We start from the raw sequence: 20,864 nt of genomic DNA, 5'->3' as shown, positions 1-20,864 counted from the left end.
ATGTTTGGATTTTCTTGAATTCTGCTTTGCCTTCTACTCTTTATGTACTATCCATCTGTCTATGTCCATTTTCAAATCCATTTAATTAAAACTAATGTCCTAGTGGGCCAGGGTCTATCCTGACAGTTACCTTCAACACAGACAGGTTTATAGCTGTTGAACGCAGCGATGAGCTGCACCATTATTATTACTAGTCTGATGAATATACTGCATTAAGAAAACATTTTATATTTGCTATTATTTATAATTATTTTAAAAGTAAGGTAAAAAAGAAAGCGCTCACTGCTGAGGCACAAGAAGACATACTGTATGTGGCACAATGAAACATAAACAGTTCAGCAAATGCCTTTTTATGAGTTGAAATGGTAAACGTAAGCTGAGCATTTAAAAAACAGTAAGTACCATCAATGTTAGATATTCATGTTTTTTAAATTCTGTATTAATCTTTATATTGGTTACCACAGCGCTTGACTTTAGGAAATTAGACAGCCTTCCAACATTTCAATTTTGCTCTCCCCAAATACAACATGCCTGAAAAATACATGTTATTTATTATTTCAGCAGATAATTTTATTCATTGTAAGATGATAATCTCAATTGCATGAAGTATAACTAATAAAATATTAATATCCAGATGTGCACATTAAAGTAATTTTTAGAACTTTAAAAGTAGAGTGTGTGAATTTTACTGTGCTCATGAATATGAATATTTATCTTTAATTTACTGTGGTAGGTTGGCACCCTGCCCGGGGTTTGTTTCCTGCCTTGCACCCTGTGTTGGCTGGGATTGGCTCCAGCTGACCCCCATGACCCTGTAGATAGAATATAGCAGGTTGGATAATGGATGGATGGATGGATCTTTCATTTTTATTTTTTTATTATCTCTAATTTGCTTTCTTTAATTTGGCCTTATTTTCATGCTTTCTCTCTGCTTCAATAAGATCATCTATCCACAGGAAATGTTGGCTTCCTCTTGAAATCTGGTATAATGCAAAGGAAATTGCTTGCTGCTATTTCTAGGTACGCCTTTGCCAGAAGTTGAACATTAAGACAAAACAGAAATAGTTTAAAGCAACCAAGCTGACATTTTGTTTAATTGTACCTGATTAAGTAAGCAATTCAAGAGAGCAATTAATGCAATGTGTTTGTCTCGAGGACAGACACCATAGAAAAGAATTCCTTACTCGGTATTTTAAAGTCCATCCAGAGTGTTGGAACTGTGAATAACAGTTAAGGACTAAATAATGATTTCTGAACTTTTCAAAATATTATCAGTTAAGTTGTAAAGGAAACCTACCGTTGTTTATTGCTTCAAAAGTGCTAACTTTGAATCTTGTATGAAGTAAGGGGATTACTGGATATGCAGGGATGGCCTTTGAATTGAAAGCTCAAAGTACAAAATTTCATATAATTTTTTTTTTTTTTAAACAGCGGTTTCATCAATGCATTTCTTAAAATATTAATGATACAATAGACTAGTGGTTGAAAAATGTTTGCCATCCTGTTTTCAGATTTGATGCATTAACAATTAAATTAGTTTGTGAAAGAATAAAAAAGGTATTTATATTGAAAATATGACTAACTATCCAGCACACTAAAAACCATTGAAATTAACTGATTGTTGGCAGGGAAGGGCGGCACAGTGACACAGTGGTAAGGGGACCTGGGTTCACTTCCCGGGTCCTCTCTGCGTGAAGTTTGCGTGGTCTCCCCTTGTCTGCGTGGGTTTCCTCCGGGTGCTCCGGTTTCCTCCCACAGTCCAAAGACATGCAGGTTAAGTGCATTGGTGATCCTAAAACTGTCCCTTGGTGTGCTTGGTGTGCCCTGCCCGGGATTTGTTCCTGCCTTGTGCCATGTACTGGCTGGGATTGGCTCCAGCAGACCCCCGTGACCCTGTACTTAGAATATAGCGGGTTGGAAAATGGACTGACTGACTGGCAGGGAAGGTGGCTGTGCTGATAGGTGGAGAAGTAAACAAAGTTCAGTTTCAATTTACTTTTGCTTTTCACTTTGTGCATTCACAGAGACTTGTGACAAATTCTCAGGCAAAATGGAAGGATACATTTCACAAACGACTAAATACAGAATTGGTACACATGAGGACAGAGGTTTGGTAAAACGCATAGGAAGAAAAGAAGATATTGATTAACATACTCTACATGGAAATCAACTATAGCTATACTTTTATTAGTTTTATTAACAATTTAGCAGGCATGAAGACATTCTATGCCTGAAGAAAAACAGCTCTTAAAATTATGTGTAATGCATAAGAATTTTCTCACTACCAAAAATTCCTTTTCTTTACCTTACCTAACCAAAACATGCCTTACCGGGAACAAATTTATACATAAAAGGAACCCATGTTCCAAAGTCATTCTTCTTGTGACAGGTTTAATATGTTACTTTTATAACGTATCTTGATACCCCATTATCTAAAAAGAAGGAAACTCATACAGACCTTCATTAACTATTGAAAGTGAACACGGCTGATCTTTTTTATGCTTCTTTTCTCCTTCTTTTTTAGGACCAGTTGAGACATTTCTTTGCCCAGTGTTTTCGTCTACAGAATTACAGGATGCCAAATGAAGAAATAAACAAGCCTTCATGTAAATTCATCAAACTTTAAAATAAGATGGATACACCTCATTACCTGATAAGAAGGAAACTCATACAAACCTTGGGAAGTGAACTTTGCGTCATTGTTGGGCTCCACACAATCTGTTGAACATGAACGCAGCTGTTCTTTTTTATGCTTAATTACATCTTTCTCTTCATTTCTTACTTCAGTCTTTAGCTCTACAGAATTATAGGATGACAACTAAATAAAAAATACATACATACATACATACATACATACATACATACATACATACATACATACATACATACATACATACATACATACTGTACATAAACATGCCCTCATCTAAATTTGTTAAACTTTTAAATGAGATGGAGTCAGTCCTTCCTAGTAGTAGACAGAAATGAACTGAACAGTTGTGTAAAGAGAAATGGACCAAAGAGAGTCAAGAAAATGAACACTGGCATGGTCAGGAGTTACAGGAAGCCCTTTGAGGAGGTTTTCTGCTGCTAAATGAGGTTCTAACACATAATAAATCTAAATGTTTACATCATGTTTTATCATCCATGGTCTTTGACGGATACTGTATGGTAACTAGACATGCAATATGTCAATGAACAATGTTGTGAAAGTTTTTATTATACTTATTGGTGTGTTATAATATTTTAAGAAGAGATATTTTGCAAGTAACGTACATTATAGAGACTTGAAGAAACAGGGACAACAGAGACTACAAGAAAACGTTTGGGGGGCAATCAGCCATCCTGGTTAAATCCAGGAAAAAAGTATTTAACTGGTAATGATGGTGATGTCATATGCAGTTTATAAATAAATAGTGCCTGAATGCTGTCAACCAGAACGTTACCTGTTCTTCTCAATTATTCTTGTAAAGTGCTGAGGCTACATACACATTTGTACCTGCATAAAATACCAGTTACATTATTTTAATATTCTGAGGAGCCTTAATAAGAATTTTCCCACATTTTGCACAATAAGTAATGTCTGTTACTAAAAACTCTTCATTTTCAAGGAGTAAATTGTATCTACCTTTAATGGCAAAATAGACCGGAATATAGAAGATGTTTGCTAAACTTTTGTTCTCAGATTTGATACTTTTACCAATTAACTTAGTTTATGACAGAAAAAATATATTTACATGGAAAATATAGTCAACAATCCAGTACACTAAATATCGTTGAAATTCACTAATGCTATTAAGGAAGGTACATCTGCTGACTGATGGAGAAGATGCCTCACCTGAGCAAATTTATACACAATAGGAACCCGTGTTCTAAAGCCAGTCTGCTTGTGACAGGTTTAATGTCACTTTTGTAACGTGTCTTATCACCCCATTACCTAATAAGAAGGAAACTCAAACAGACCTTTATAATCTGCTGAATGTGGATGCAGCTGATCTTTTCCATGCTTCGTTTCTCCTTCTTTTTCAGGACCAGGTGTCTCATTTCTTTGCTCAGTGTTTTCTTCTACAGAATTATAAGATGTCAAGTGGATAAATAAACATGCCCTCATGTAAATTCATCAGACTTTAAAATGAGATGGAGTCAGTCCTTCTTAGTAGTAGACAGAAATGAACTGAACAGTTGTGTAAAAAGAAATGGACTAAACTGAGACATGAAATGTAACACTGGCCTGGTCAGAAGTTACAGGAAGCTCCTTGAGGAGGTTTCTGCTGCCAAATGAGGTTCCAACACATAATAAATCTAAAGGTTTACATCATGTTTTTATCATCCATGGTCTTTGACGTATACTGTATGGTAACTAGACATGCAATTTGTCAATGAACAATTTTATGTGTGTCCTTTTAATACTTATTGCTGTGTTATAATATTTTAAAAAGAGATTTTTTGCAAGTAACGTACTGCATAGAGACTTGAAGAAATAGAGACATCAGAGAGTGCAGGAAAAAAGTTTGGGGGCAACCAGCCATCCTGGTTAAATCCAGTACAAAAGCATTTAACTGGTAATGATGGTGATGTGACTTATAAAGTATATTAATAAACAGTGCATGAATGCTGTCAAGTGATTCCAGAATGTTACCTGTGCTTCTCAATTATTCTTTTAAAGTGCTGGGGCTACATACACATTGGTACCTGCATAACATACCAGTTACATTATTTAAATAATCTGAGGAGCCTTAACTCTTTTAGGGCTGATGTCGACTTTTGTCAAAAGGAGGAGTTGACGATGGTAATCAACTGTAAACTGTGCCAAAACAAACCGTTATGTTTTAGCTGGACTCTCGTTGCTAGAAGGAACGTTAGCATCATTGGTTTGACCGAGATTTTCTTTCTCATGTGAGTAGTAAGGTGCAAACAAGAGCAAAAATGGCACCGAAATAATGGCGAGAGATCAAAGCGAATGCATAAAGCAAAATACTCCGTGGACAAAGTTTTGCCTATTATCTCTGAACTGGACTATGACTTGCCGGATTCAGATTTTGATACAAGTGATCGAAAACGAATGTGACGTTCCAGCTTCAGCTAACTGAGTAGCTGGCACGCCTACGGCAATAATCGCCAGGAGGACTGCCACTCAACAATGGTAAGAGGTAGAAACCAGACTGCAATGCACTGTGACCGTGATGCGGAGACAGCCTGGCAGCAAGTCTGCCACACACTCGTGGCAAACTGGCAGCTGCAGCATGCAGCAACAGACGTTTTATGTTGATTTCTGTGTGAAACCATTGCTTTCAGAAACTATGTTTTTCGGAAAAAATATTCAGCCCTTAAAGAGTTAATAAAGATTTTCCCACATTTTTGCACAATTAGTAATGCATAACTCTTACTAACTATGCTTAATTTTCAGGAAATCTATTGTATCCACTGTTAATGACAAAATAAACCACGATATAGAAGATGTTTGCTAACTTTTTGTTCTCAGATTTGATACTTTTAACAGTTAACTTAGTTTATGACAGAAAAAATATATCCATCCATCCATTATCCAACCTGCTATATCCTAACTACAGGGTCACGAGGGTCTACTGGAGCAAATCCCAGACAACACAGGATGCAATGGCAAGAAACAAACCCCAGTCAGGGCGCCAGCCCACTGCAGGGCATGCACACACACCCGGGACAATTTAGGATCGCCAATGCACCCAACCTGCATGTCTTTGGACTGTGGAAGGTAACCCACACAGACATGGGGAGAACATGTAAACTCCATACAGGAAGGACCCGGGAAGCGAAAAAGGTCTCCTAACTGTGAGGCAGCTGCGCTACCCACTTTGCCACCGAAAAAGTATATTTACATGGAAAATATGGTCAACGATCCAGTACACTAAATATCATTGAAATTCACTAATTGCTATTAAGGAAGGCGCATGTGCTGACTGATGGAGAAGACGCCTCACCTTAGGAAATGTATACATATTAGGAACCCATGTTCTAAAGTCTGCTTGTGACAGGTTTAATATGTCACTTTTGTAACGTATCTTATCACCTCATTACCTGATAAGAAGAAAACTCATACAAACCTTGGGAAGTGATCTTTGCTTCATTCTTGGGCTCCACACAGTCTGTTGAACATGAACGCAGCTGTTCTTTTTCATGCTTAATTACGTATTTCTCATCATTTTTTACTTCAGTCTTTAGTTCTACAGAATTATAAGATGACAACTAAATAAAAAATACATACATACATACATACATACATAAACATGCACTCATCTAAATTTGTTAAACTTTTAAATGAGATGGAGTCAGTACTTCCTAGTAGTAAAAAGAAATGAATTGAATAGTTCTGTAAAGAGGAATGGACTAAACGTGCCCATTAAATGCAACTTTAGCTTGGTCAGAAGTTATGGGATGCCTCTTTGTGAGGTTACTGCTGCTAAATGCAGCAACATAAACCAATACATAATAAATCTAAAGATTCAAGTCATTTTCTCATACAGTATATGGTCTTGAGTGTAAACAGTATGGTTACTTGAGATGCTGTATGACAATGTGTAACTTTGTGTGGATCTTCATTATAGTTATTGCTGTGTTGTAATAGCTTACCAAAAGCTGCTTGCAACAAACCTATATTGTATAAACATGAGAAAAATAGGAATCACTTCAAACTACGTATGCTCAGGACATCAGAAAGTGGAGAGTGACACATTACTAGAATGCTTCATTTCCAAGAAGCCCGTCGTATCCACGGAGGATTGTTTTCTTCTACTCTTACACTGTCGACCTCTCACAGAAAATTATTGTTTTCTATTCAATTCCATTGTTAGTGACTGATTTAAATCTGCTGTTCTTTGTAATTGTTACAGTGCAAATGAAATCTTAAAATATTTTGTGCTTTAGATAATGTTTTCTTTAATTTTGAAAGCCGAGTATCAGAGATGATTTCTCAATAAGTTTTCTCATTCTGGAATTATGTAAATTTTATCATGTTTTGTTTTACTGTGACATCATTTTGTTTTCTCATTGGCGCAACCATTTTGTGATGCCATCTCCACAATGTGGTTGCCAGGGACATGGTTCCGTAAGTCATGCAGTGTGATGTCACCAGTTCAATGCTTTATAAGCTGCCCCCATATTCTTGACAGCTGAAAATATTGTGGATAATAACAAACAAACATTCATTTTCGACTCTTACTGAGAAATTAATTCTTGTGATCCGCCTAAATTTAGGTTTATCATTTTGGTTTCACAAAGGATCTTTTGACGTCCCACTCTTCAACTTTGTTTCATTTAAGGTTTACATTTCTCCTCCTAATCTGTCCTTTAACCCTTACAGAACAGACCATTAGCTCAGTCTGTGCAAAAATATATTTGTAGACATGCTGTGAAGGACAGCCGGGTCTCATGCCCGGCAGGGACGCCCCTGCTGCTTATGTTCCGGGGGAGCCGCCATTGGCAGTCCAATAACTCCCCCGGGACGCTTGGTGGCAGCCTCCCTGGCTGACAGTGATTCCCCAACCGCCCGCAGGGCTCCATGGGAGATGGAGTCCTCCACAGCTTGGTTGGGGCCCGGGGTGGACGAGTCTTCAGCCCCACCCGGAAGTGCAATTAGGACCAGGTGGTTAATCACCTGGAATGCTTCCGGGTGGGCTATAAAAGGGCCTAGCCACCACCACTAGACGAGCCAGAGTTGGGAGGAAAGAGACGAAGCTTGTCTGGGAGGAGTGGTGGAGAATTGTTTGTGTTTGGTGCTTTTGGGACTGTGTTTGGGCTGTGTGACACGGGGAAGACGTCTCCCACAACCGAAGAAAACTAATAAAGTCTTTGTGCTGTTTATACATGCCTCTGTGTCCATCTGTGTCGGGTCAGGCGCCTATATAGCGCCTTTGTTACAATGCCAAAATCATGTTAACATAGTTATGTGGTATGCAAAAGTCCATTTCGAATTGTAACTTACATTTAAATTAGAACATTGTTACATTTTGGGCAGTGCAGAGTCTTAGTGCTCCTTGGATTAAAGTTCAAGGCTTTGCCTAACTTATGTCTGTGTACACTTTACATGACTTTTCCATAGCTTTATGAGCTTTATCCAGGGTCTCCAATAATATGTTTTGATGGCAGTAATACTCAGAAAGCAAAATTAACAACGACATGAAGAAAAATGACAGAAAATGCATTGATTGGGCTAGGATTTACACCAGGGATTTAAACATGTTGGTAGCAATAATTACTGCTCAGACAAAAAAAAAATTACATTATCAAAATAACTACAATGCAGACATTATTTGTAAGACCTGAAAGTGAGTGTAAAACAAATCTTTCGGTGACAGACAATTCAGCGAAAAGACAACTCGGCGAAAGACAACTTGGCGAAAAGACAACTCAGAGACATCCTTTACAAGTTAGGTAATAGTTAGGTTCAAAGAGAATTTTTAATGATATTTAAATGACAACGTGATTAAAAATGTTGAAAATAAATTTATATAATTGACGAACAACTTTATTCTGCAGATGGAACAAACTCTATCTTACATTATCTTCTTCAACTAAAATTGCTAATTCTTTTACAGAAAAATCTCTTTGAACCTAAGTACTACCTAACTGGTAAAGGATGTCGCCTGGTTGTATTTCACCAAGTTGTTTTTTCACCAAATTGTCTTTTCCCAAATTTTCTTTTGCCGAGTTGTCTTTTCGCCGAGTTGACTGTCGCCCAGTTGCCATCAAACCACTAAAAGAATATACCTGATTGATTGCAGGTAATACCAATTAATAAATACACCAAAAGAGAGAGTAAAAATTGAATCATTTCCAAGTTTTAAACAAATACTTCCCCTTTTTCCTATAAATGTCACATAACTTTTATAATAAAAAAATATCTATGCTAAGAATGTTCTGTGGAAGTAATTTTTATGAAGAATCTTTCTTTTTAAAAATTACCTTTTGTTTCAGTTGGTTGACGAAGGTTCTTTAAGATACGACTTAACCCTGCAGAAAGCAAAGAGTTTTCTTAACTTGTTCAGCGTTTTTGATTATGTATTTTTTTATTCTTTATTTAGTCTGTAGTTAACAGGACCAAACCTTACCAGGGTCTGTTTTTTCCTCAAATTTAAAGTTGCTTAGCTTGTCCAGAAGCTTCTTGAGATAATTCAGGTTTTTGCTGAGCTTGTCTCGGAACAGATTTCCATTAATAGTGATGTCCTCAGTGTTTCTTTCTCCCAAAGAAGCATGAAAAGCTGGAAACGTCTATAGGAAAGCAAATTTGCCTTTAGAAGTTTGCCTGGTGAAAGTTATTCTACGAATGGAAAAATAAAGCCTAGGTATTGTCAGACACGTGTGCTTTTAATTAAAGTTCAGCTCTCATCTGTTCTAAGGCCACCCCGAGTCGAGGGTTGGCACTGTTGCCTAATGCCTCTCCTCTTATTTCTTCTGCAGACCTGACGAGTGGCGGCGAGAAGACGAGTGACATCACCTCCGAGTTCCAATCCCCTGAGCCCACCTCCTGCACCTTGCATGGCTCTTAACCAGCTCTAGTACCATCTCGCCTTCAGTCTAGCAATAGACTCGTATGTGTCAAGACGTATTTCAGAGCACATGTTACATTGTGTTATTTTGATTTGCAGTTATACAAGTTTTGCTCAAGGGTGCTCCAAACCTTTAACTTTGTTCTGTTCTTCATTTGCACTATTAAACGCCACTAATGGCTACAGAACCAGCAGATTCTTTCTGTTAAATTGAAAAGCATTGTACAGAGGAGAAGCAATAGCAGTACTTCAATCTTCCTCATTGTTTAAAAATTTTGTTATACCGTATGTATTTGCAAATATTGCACATACAAATAATTTTTTAAATCATAATTTTTTTATAGAGTGTGATGCTTCTTAAACTTGAAGGTATCTTAAATTGAAAGCAATATGGTATTTTTATAGAATTCTTTAGTGAGTTGCAGGCTCTGGATTCTGAAACAAGATCACAGGTAAAAAAAAAAAAAGTAGCATTGCAAATGTAACAAATTTCAAAATGCACACAAATAAAATACAGATTACTTTTAACACACAGTAAACAAAGCATATTTAAACTGATTAACATGAAAAGGATCCTAAAAGTATACAGTATGTCAATTTAATATTACTGACAACAGAGGAGAGGAAAACATAAACTCGATTCAACAGGATCCCTTAAGAAAATAAACCTCTGGAAATCCATGAATGTTTCAAATAGAAAGTCATGATACCTGGAGGAAGTGAATGTCGTCATCCATTTTTGTAATCTCTTCCAACTGAATGTCTCTCATCCTCAGCTCATCAGTTTCATTCTCTAGTGTCGTTATGAGGTCTTTGGCCTTCTCTTCTTCTCTCTGTTCATATTCTGTAATACTTTTCATTATCTCTGATTTCTGCCTGGTAATAGACTGAAGCAGAAAGTCGAAAGTCTCCTCATACTCCTTCTTCTTCTCTTCCACAAAAGTCTGAATTACAGAAGACAAAATTCTTGTAAGTCACAACAGCTTTACAGTCTCATTCTGATTTTCATGATATCAAGTATCTGCACAAATGAAATGTATCTCCTATAGCAAAGTTTCCCAACTACCATTTTACGGACCGGTACCAGTGAGTAAAATATCTTTGCTCATCCATGAAATTTGGTAATAAAATAAGTTATGTTCTATTTGGATGCTCGAAACTCCAAGTTCTCCCCTCCTGACCTAATCAAATATACTCCAAAGATGAACTTTCCAAATGAAGTGTATAAAATCAGCACTCTTGAAACACTAAGAGGCCATCCACTGTCTGATTTAATGTTAGTAAATATAAATGCTCGAAACTCCCATGGGAGCCCCGCTCTTTCATTTAATGTTAATAAATCTTGATGAGAGAATCTCTGCTCTATAAAGGAATCAGGCTTAAAAAGAGAATACAAATACTCATGTATTATCACTTCGGGTACTTTTTGGACAAATTATAATACAGAGTAAATACATTTATTATATTATCTACCTCCCTGGTCTGTGATAACTTTTTTGATCATCTGCCAGTCCACTAGTCAATTAGATTGAAGACCACTGCCCTAGAGAAAAGCTCCTGCAGGAGGTCATGAACTTCTAAATGTGTTTACAGGTCCGATTTCTACAAAGAAGTCACTTGCAATGAGGACATAGCAGATTTCGAAGGAGAGCAACCCAGTGCACTGTGGGACCTAATGGCCCAGGCTCAGGGACTTGCTTTAGCTTTAAACAGAGAAAGCTGCGTGGAATACTAATCCAGATCTACATAATTCTTATAATATTTAATAAAATTGATCCATGTGAATTATTTCATTTCAATAGTGAATGATGCACTTGAGGATAGTAGAGGAAATTAGCTGGAGGTGCATTTAAAATGAAGCCTGGAAGCTAGTCTAGAACAAGTTATCAAGTGATGTTGAAGCAAAAACTTTCAGCAATGTCACAAATTTAGTCTGGTATTTTATTAAGCAACTAGCAGACCTGACGCGCTTCGCTGCACGTTTAACCGGCTAGTTTTGGCAGCGGATCGTGGTTTTTCCAATCTAGACATCCTGTCTTTTTCAGATTCTTTTAACTGCCTCGTTTCGGCAGCCAATCGTCCTTTTCCCAATCTAGAAATCCTGTCTTCTTTAGATTCGTTTAACCGCCTGATTTTGGCAGCGAATCGTTTTTTTTTCTAACGTAGAAGTCGTTTCTTGTTGAGATTCGTTTAATCGCCTGGTTTTGGCAGCCAAGCGCTTTTTTTCCAACCTTGAAGACCTCTCTTGAGATCCGCTTAATGGCCTCGTTGATTGTAAGTCTTCCAAGGTAGTTTCAATACCCATTTCTTGCACAGAGTATTCTCCCCTTTTATGAGTGACTGTGTAAGTACCGCGTGTACCAAACAGTAAATTAGTAAAGGAGAAAGGACTAAACACTAAGGAAAAAGTACGACAACACCGCGTCAGCATCGGAGCTCAGCTCGGAGCGAATTGAAGGAATGAAATGACGTGAATGGGAAGGGAGTTGATCACGTGACTCCCCCCCCGCCTTAACTCTCCATCCCTCCACAAACACACAAACACAGTCTCTCGGATCCCAACTCTCCTTTATATATATAGATTTGAGCTAATGTGTTAATCACTTCACAAAAACAAAACAGCAAAAGATAGATAGATAGATAGATAGATAGATAGATAGATAGATAGATAGATAGATAGATAGATAGATAGATAGATAGATAGATAGATAGATAGATAGATAGATAGATAGATAGATAGATGAAAATTCTTTTTTGAGAACGGAGTATGGCTGGGAAGAAGTTTGCTTCCTTAAACGATATTGATCATCACACAGCCGTGAATTGCTTTAAGAACTACATTGCAAACACCAGAAATCTTCCACTCTTGGTATTCTCTAGTTGCATGAAGCCTTTCTTCTTTTGTATTTCTAAAGTTTTGGAGAATGAACTACTTCTGTTCAATTTTGCCTAACATAAACCTATTGTAGTTCTGGGAGAGGAGGTAGAAATAGTGACTGAATATAAATACTTATGAACTTACCTAGATAACAATCTTAACTGGAATACAAATACAAAAAAAAAAAAAAAAAGCCATTCTCTAAATACAACCAGCGCTTATTTCTCCTCCATAAACTCAAACTATTTAAAGTAGACAAGGACCTCATGTTGTCCTTCTATCGCAGTCTGATCCAGTCTGTGATCACTTTCAGTATCATTGCCTGGTTTAATAGTCTGACAAACCAAAACTCAAAAAAGCTCCAGCAGATAATGAAATATGCAGCTAAAGTTATTGGGGCTGATATAGAAGATTTGACTAGCGTATGGTAGAGGGCAACGTTAAAGAAACTGGAAATCATCTCAACTGATGACAGACATCCATTACATGGAGAACTAAAGTTCAGTAAATCAGGAAGGATAATCGCTTTGAAAACCCACACAAATCGCTCCACAAACTCCTTTCTTCCTAGTGCCATACGACTTTTCAATAAGAAATACCAGAGATAATGGTTAAGGTTTTGATATATATCCTGTAACCTTTTTTTTTGGTATAAATATGTATTATCTAACTGCTTTACCTTAACCTTTCTTGTTTCTATTTGTCTGTTTTATTTCATTCTGTCTGTTATTAGATGGAACTGAGAAGGCAAATTTCATGTTTTCTTGTGTAAAGATGACTAAATAAAGAAACCTTCAAGCTGTATCTTCAAGTGAAGCTATGAACACCACTATAAAATGCACATCAGTCACAGGTGAGCTCAATCTCTGCCTCAGTCACGTTTCTTCACACCAGTGGGACCTTAGCCAGAATGATAGTTAAGGTGTACTGCATTAGATAGGAAAATGGCAGTTACATGAATCAGAGTGGGCCGGGAGATTGAATGTAAGTGAAAACAGAACGATGGCCAAAGACAGGAAGGTAGAAACTGAAGCATTAAAACCAATAACAAAAAACTCGAAATACCTCAGCAAAAATTCAACAAACAGAAAGATAAAAGAAGGAATCTAATGAAAGTGTTTTTAGAGATGAATATTCAAACTTGGATAGTAATTATATAGTTGTCCTAGTGATGTCATGAAGCACAGCTCAGACACATTTCCATCCACAAACAAAAGCTACGCCATCTTGTCCTAAGACATACACACTTCTGTGCGGGAAAGCAGAAGCCGCCAACTCACTTGCGGTAACAGTGCTGACATTCGCATGAACTTCAGTGAAATCTTTGGCTGAAATGCCTTTATTTGAATCATTTTAATTTTTTTGGAGGAAATACAAAATTTGCAAGCTGTGTAATTTGTTTGTTTTAGAGTGAAGATATACTATATGCTATACAAAATGACACAAGTTAAAATGTCCATATATGTGTGTGGATTATAGTAATTGTGTGCCTTGAATCAATCTGTTACACTGGCACCCTGATACAAACCAGAGCTACGGCTTCATTTAGTTAAGAGCACAGAATACAGAAGCTTCACATTGCTAGGATTAAACAGACCAAAATAGTAAGGAACACCCTTTCTTCTGAATTTAGATTTGCCCTTATTTTCATTCAAACCAAGTAATGGACACTGATTGATTTATAACACCATAGGTTTTTTAAAATAAACGTCTTTCCAAAGACCCCACATCATTTCATGGGGTTTAAAGGGTGTTGAAAATGAAATGCAACCTGAAAGAAATGTTCAGTAGAACGTACTTTAAACTCTGGAAGAGCTGTTTTGATCGCCTTGACTTTTTCTTCATTCATTTGCATTCTTTTCTGGATTTCTTGCATTGTCTCTGCTACCTGCTCCTGTGTAAAGAGATAAGAATAAGAATAAGGATATGTCATTTAAATGATCTGAATCAGTAAGTGTAATCATGTTTGAAAATGAGTGAAAGTAAACTTCAAGTCAAGTGTCATGAGTGTCATGCACCAAATTGTTAGCCACAAAAAAAAAAAATCAGCTGAAAAAAGCACACTATTGCATATTTGAGTGCAGGATTTTGAGAAAGAAATGTAAACCTGCCCACCCAGGCACAGTCAATTTAAATGTAGGAACTGAGCAGATTTTAAGTTGGTTAATTAATCCCCTTAAAAATTCTCACACTGTTATGGTGTTCCATTGTGGTGCTGTCGCCCACTGCACTCGGTGATCCAGGGGGTTCGTTGTGTGGTGGGTGCAGCAACACACTATCAGCGTGTGCTCCCAGCCTCTCCTCTCCTCTCCTCTAATTAATCATCAGTCTTACAAACAGTGATTAAGAGGTGACATGTTAGAAGTATTTAAAATTATGAAATGGATCCCAGCGGTTACTTTAAAATTAATACTTCAACAAGTACGCAGACACGTGATAGGAAACTTGTTATGAGCAAACTGTGCACAAATGTTAGAAAGATATGGAATAAATTATCAAGAAGTGAGGTGGAGAGTAGGACTATAGGGACCTTGGCTTACTGTTATTTTGGACAAACTACGAGTATCAGGGGTGTCTAACTCCAATCCTGGTGGACTGTAGTGGCTGCAGGCTTTCATTTTAAATATTTTCTTAATTAGTGAGTAGTTTTTGTTGCTAATAAACTTCTTTTGCCTGATTTGTAAGCGACTTGCTATTTGAGACACAGACCCCTTATTTGTTTCCTTTGTTACTCACGCGCACTTAAGAGGCAGTCAACAAGACTGGAGGTGAGTGAAATATTGCGAAAAAAGGGGGTTGATATATGGTACTAACGCCTCTCTCTTTCTCGCCAGACAAAAACAAGAAATATAAAGTACCTTCCATACTTCTGGGTTCCCTAGATGGCATCCAAACTTCACTTCCACCTCTAACTCCTGAGGACAACAGCACTTCTGGAGCCCTTGCCATGATGTCACTTCTGGCGCCTTAGGCATGATGTCACTTCTGGTTCCACCCTGATGACCTCACTTCCATCTGACAGCTATAATGTCATCTCCTGCCAACTCATTTCCGTCCGCCATTTTTTCTCTGTATAAAACGCCATGTTGTCTCATGCACATTGTTCAATTGCTGTTAAGTACTTTGATCCAAATTATTGCCTTTTTTGCATTCATTGTCTTTTGGACATTATACAGGGATGGTCCCCAACTCTTTATTGTTGATTTGGAGTTCTATTTTCATTACACCTTGTCACGCATGAGCGCATGCGGATTGGCTTAAGGACCCGACGGGCGCCGTGACAAGTCCTGCCAGGGGACCATGGCGGGGTACTAACCTCTCTTTTCCACTTTCTTCAGGTAAAACGAAGCACCGCCACCATAACAATTTCCGGAAGACTCTTGATACAATCCACTTCTGGGTTCCTTTCTTACCTCTGGTCCCTCCATTATGACATCAATTACCCATCAATCATCATGGCTTTCCCCATCATTTCATCACTTCCTGTCCTCCACTATAAATTGTCCGACCCGACTTTGTTTCCCTGTCTGTTGTACTTGAAAGAAAACACTGACAAAATTTTTTTTTTTTTTTTGCTTTACAGTATATGGGGCCTAAAAAAAACCAAACCTTTATCCTTGTCTGCTTTGTTTATTACAACCTATTTCCCTTAATTAGCAGTCAAACAATAATTAGACACAAAAATAGCCAACACATGACCAGGCAACCTGTGTCCATCATGCAATATCTGAAAATAAAGAAAGGTGAAGGTCTCGGTAAGGTTGATCTGCTCAGGTCCATGAAATATTTTGATGGTTCTCTTAGAAAAAAAAAAAGTTAACAGTTCTGAAAGGTCTGCTGTGGCAGAATGAGAACACCAACAATCCATGGAATTAAATAAAAGGTTCAAGTAACAATAAGAATTGTCTTCTAATTAAGAAACAGTTGGGAGTGAAATAGGTTGGAGTGAGCTGGTCATCTGTTGGCTCACTTCACATCTCATTTTTCTTTGGTTGCCACTTAAGGAAAAAGAAAACAGAGGATTCAGTGGACAGAGTCTTTGAAAACACTGCAGTTAAAATGATGGGAATAAAAGTCAATGAACAACAGAAAATTGGTCCCTAATGAAGAAAATGGCTGGAAGGAAAACCAGCAGCCACTGTAGCCCTCCAGGATTGGAGTTGGACACCCCTGATTTACAGGTGTCCAATGTTCTAATGTGTGTGTATAAGTGTGTTCGTATTTAATATCTGTTTCTTCATGCTGGTGGGATAGATTTTTGCTGTACACAAATATTTCAGGGTTAATTTTATTTTTTTTACGTTGATCCCTATTACTCTTCTGGATTGATATTGATCTTTTCTTTTTCTAATAAGATGACCCCCCATGCTATGAAGTACATAACCCACAAACACATGCCAGCCCCCCTTACCTGTTTTTCTGATCTCCCAGCCTCAGGTGTCAATGTTCTGTGAGATTTATGTTCAAATAATACACACTTGAAGCAAATGCTTTCTTGATCAGTTGTGCAAAAAACTTCCTTGAGCATGTGGTGCTTTGAACAGATCTTCTGTGGCAGGTTGACATCTGGAGTAACAAGCCTGTGTCCCTTAAAAGCCTCATTCTCCTTGTGTGATTGGATGTGAGTTTCACAGAATGAGATCAGGCAGGTCAGGCAGCTGTTGACGGCCATTTGCTTTGAGCCAGTGCACTCTTGACACTCCACGACTCCAGGAACTCCTGAGTATGGTCTTCTTTCTGACTTACTGATAGTATTTGAAAACATTTTGTCAATTCAAATTCTTTTTTCACACTTTGAACAAATCCAGCCTGTAGCCCGTAGCTTCAGTGTCACATAAACAACAAACAGCAACTTCAAACGCCTCTTGACTTTGTTAGCCGACAGAAGGAATAATTAAATCTACTGTAGTTTACTTAGATCAGCCAGGTTTCTCTGTGAGACTGTGCAGACGCAGGCTTCACAAGATATTAAAATGAAAGTAGATGGAGTTGGGGTTTTGGAGTGAGGCCAGCTGCAGTTTGGACCCACCCAGTTGTAATCAAGTCAGAGGAGAGTCATTTAGAAACAGAAAGCAATTGTAGTGGGAATGTACAGCTTGTGTGACTCTTGTAGGCTGAAGTTAAGATCAAGTTTTACAAGAAGAAACTGAATGTTAAAGCTGATAATTCTCAAATGTGATGACCATGTTAAAAATAAAATGAGTCAATCCAAGACAGCATTTACAAGAAAACAGCCTATTAGAAAGGTAAAGCTGAAAATGCAGAACTGGGAGAGATCTTAATCTGCTTAACCAGAATTGAAGAAAGAGGGAGAGACATTTTAATTTAAAGACATATATATACATACATACATACATACATAAATAAACAAATAAATAAATGGAGCAAAATTAACAGAAAAGTAGCTTTAACTATTTTTGATATAATACCTAAAATAAATATATTCTTTGCTTTAGAGCTGGGGTGCTAAATAATGCTGCATTTTTGCAATATACATATTTACTAGACAGTGTAACCACAAGGGGGTGCTACTGATCCCCAAACTATAGACACAAATGTTATCCCACATGATTCTGAGTTCAAATAAAAGGTTTATATTTGCCACCAACACTTTACAAATAAGCATAAATAGATGCAATCCCTCCTTTCTCCTCCAGTTGAGTTTCGCATGCTGCCTCCCAACTCTGACCCCCCCCATTGTGAGGCTTTGGGCTTCTTTTAAACTGGACCTGCATCTTTGAGATGTCAAGTCAAGTTGGGGAGCATGCATTGGTACAGTGTGTTGCCACATCCACTACACAACAAAACACCTCGGGATCCTGGTTGGCACCCCCCCCAGGCAGACACGCAGTCCAGTCCCACGTTCCGGAAGTGACCCTCTAACTGCCACAGCCAGGTGTTACGTGGGCGACCCCTTGGCCTGGTCCAGCCACTCGGATCCCCAACAATGAGGATCTTACGAGCCAGATCACCCTCAGTGAAACACGCCACATGGCTGTAGTGCCGTAACTGACGCTCCCTCACAATGCAGGTAATGTGCCTCATTCGGGACTCCATGAGCAACACAAAGTCAAACCAACGGTACCCAAGGATTTTCCGGAGAGACACAGTACCAAAGGAGTCAAGTCTTCGTCTCAGGTCACTGGATAGCGCCCATGTCTCACAACCATACAGCAAGACAGGAAGCACCAGGACTCTAAAGACTTGGACCTTCATCCTTATGCATAGATATCGGGAGCTCCACACACCACTTTCTAGTGACCTCATGACCCCCCATGCTCTCCCAATCCATCTACTGACTTCATAGGAAGAGTCACCAGAGACATGAATGTCACTGCCAAGGTAAATAAACCTCTCGACAAGGTTGACACTCTCTCCTCAGACAGGCCATTAAAGGCCTGGCTTTTGGTTTTTATCAAGACACTCACAAGCTCAGACACTCAGATTCATCACTCAGTCTCTCGAGCTCCCCGATCAGAGCCTCCATTGACTCCGCGAAGATCACAGCAAAGTCAAGATCCGTGAATCTTTCTTCACCAACAGATGCCCCACAATCACTGGACCCCATGACTTTGCCCAGTCCATACAAGCATTGAACAGAGAAGGAGCAGAACACACCCCTGATGAACCCCAGACTCAACTGGGAAAAACACAGAGGATCTGCCTCCACTCTGCACAGCACTCATAGTACCAGTGTATAGGCCGATATCCAGCAACCTCAAGGGGATCCTGCGAACCCTCAGGATGTCCCACAGGGCAGCTTGATCAATTACAGGGGCTGGTTAAAAACCCCAGAAAATGTGCGGAGATCATCCAAACTCCACACAGACAACGCCTGAGAGGAGATTCAGACCTAGAACTCTGGAGCCATATTCCAGTAGAACTAATAATTGAAACTTGTTATATTATATTTAAAGTAAACAATTGCATATCATTTACACAGGATATGGAAAATGCTGGGCCATGAAACGACACCACAATGCTGGTCTGCCTAGGGGTTAAACCTTCCCTCCATACGAGACATTATAGGGTAAATCAAAAAATTAAAGGAATTTGAAAATCCTTCGGTAACTAAACTTGAGAGAAGCTGATGCAGTACAACACGTTTGATGGCTTACGGGTAGTTTTAACTCTCACAGTCGAAGTGCTCTGCCATTAATCGAGTTGAAGCCAAAGTTAAATGAACAGGGATGTCCGCTGTGGGATTGCACCAGTTGTAGCAGTGAGATTTCTTTGGGCAGAGGGAGTGAAACCTACTGAAATCCACAGAAGACACAAGAACATGAATAACTATCTAAAAACAACATTTTAAATAAATAAACAATGTCAGAGTTGAATTTGGTGACCTAAACTCCTATAATGCCATATATTTAGGGGTAGAGTGGTGGCTCTAAGGCTAAAGATCTGAGCTGCTAGCTGGGAGGTTGACAGTTCAAATCCTTTAACTGCCAGAAGGGATTCTACTCTGTTGGGCCCCTGAGCAAGACCCTTTACCTGAAAATCGCTCTAGGGGTGCTGTACAATGGCAGACCCTGCTCTCTGACTGCCAAACACCATGCAAAAAGACAATTTGTTCTCACCAATGAATAAGGTAAGTCTCAAAAAGCTAGTACAAGTAAATCATTTATAAAGAATATCAATCAGGATAAAACTCTGGTTTTCTTCCTCCATGGGGGACAAACTTTCAAAAACATAATAATGTGCAAAGATGGCAAGTTTCATGTCAAAACTATTCATACAAACATAATAAAACTGACAAAGGGCATTTTACCTATAAACTTTAAATAGTCAAAGTGCTGTCTTCTGCATTGCTTATGTTTCCTTACTGCTCATCCTATGATTTAAGACCACTTTAACGTCCAAGATTACATTTCTGCTGCAGAGTTCATTTCCAGTTTTCCTTTGGTTAACTTTGTGTGCTTTTTTTTTTTTTTTTGCTAACATCATTAACTGCTTTTTAAGTTATTGTTCTTACACTCATTTATATTTGAATCTGAATGAAGATGAGTGTGGCCTGAAATGAACTAGCATCCCATCTCCGACCCAGCGTCTCTAAGATAGGCAGCTTTGAAAACTGATGGATGTTTGGATGGACGAGTTCAAACTTTAACATTTTAATAGACGCTTTTGTTGCTTGTTTTGCTCATTGGGTGAGCTCCGTCTTCCACATTTCCAGTAGATTTGAGTAAGACTTAGCTTTGACTTTCATGTGACATAGTGACAAAAATCGATATTGAAAGAGTGAATACTTATGCTTTACTTAAGAAAAAAATAAATAAACAGCACGGTAATAAATAATGAGTATTTTATTGAGCCATTTAAACTTTCCCTCTTACTGTGTACTGGGAATCTGATCAATTAGCATACACAGACACAGAAAACACAAACAGTCTGCAAACGAATTGATTGCTGCTGTAAAACAGGCAAATCATTAAAGTGATGCCATGAAACAGACACTTAAAATG

General features: G+C 38.2%; 1 protein-coding gene across 1 annotated transcript in view; it reads right to left on the bottom strand.

The window, feature by feature from the left end:
- LOC120536402 (tripartite motif-containing protein 16-like) overlaps nucleotides 1-17,360 on the bottom strand; it is a 56,621-nt gene extending 39,261 nt beyond the window's left edge. Inside the window, exons 1-9 of the mRNA XM_039764726.1 lie at nucleotides 16,811-17,360; nucleotides 14,198-14,293; nucleotides 10,232-10,465; nucleotides 9,084-9,243; nucleotides 8,938-8,985; nucleotides 6,081-6,200; nucleotides 3,964-4,065; nucleotides 2,677-2,796; nucleotides 2,459-2,560 (exon numbers count right to left, since the gene is read on the bottom strand). Of these exons, the coding sequence (XP_039620660.1) occupies nucleotides 2,459-2,560; nucleotides 2,677-2,796; nucleotides 3,964-4,065; nucleotides 6,081-6,200; nucleotides 8,938-8,985; nucleotides 9,084-9,243; nucleotides 10,232-10,465; nucleotides 14,198-14,293; nucleotides 16,811-17,164 (1,336 nt within the window). The 5' untranslated portion in view covers nucleotides 17,165-17,360. The remainder of the gene's footprint in view (nucleotides 1-2,458; nucleotides 2,561-2,676; nucleotides 2,797-3,963; nucleotides 4,066-6,080; nucleotides 6,201-8,937; nucleotides 8,986-9,083; nucleotides 9,244-10,231; nucleotides 10,466-14,197; nucleotides 14,294-16,810) is intronic.
- Nucleotides 17,361-20,864: the final 3,504 nt, after the last annotated feature.

This window comes from Polypterus senegalus, chromosome 10, assembly GCF_016835505.1.
Source record: "Polypterus senegalus isolate Bchr_013 chromosome 10, ASM1683550v1, whole genome shotgun sequence".
Taxonomy (NCBI): Eukaryota; Metazoa; Chordata; class Cladistia; order Polypteriformes; family Polypteridae; genus Polypterus; species Polypterus senegalus.
Note: the sequence above shows the minus strand (reverse complement) of the source record. Positions and strands in the feature narration are given on the sequence as shown.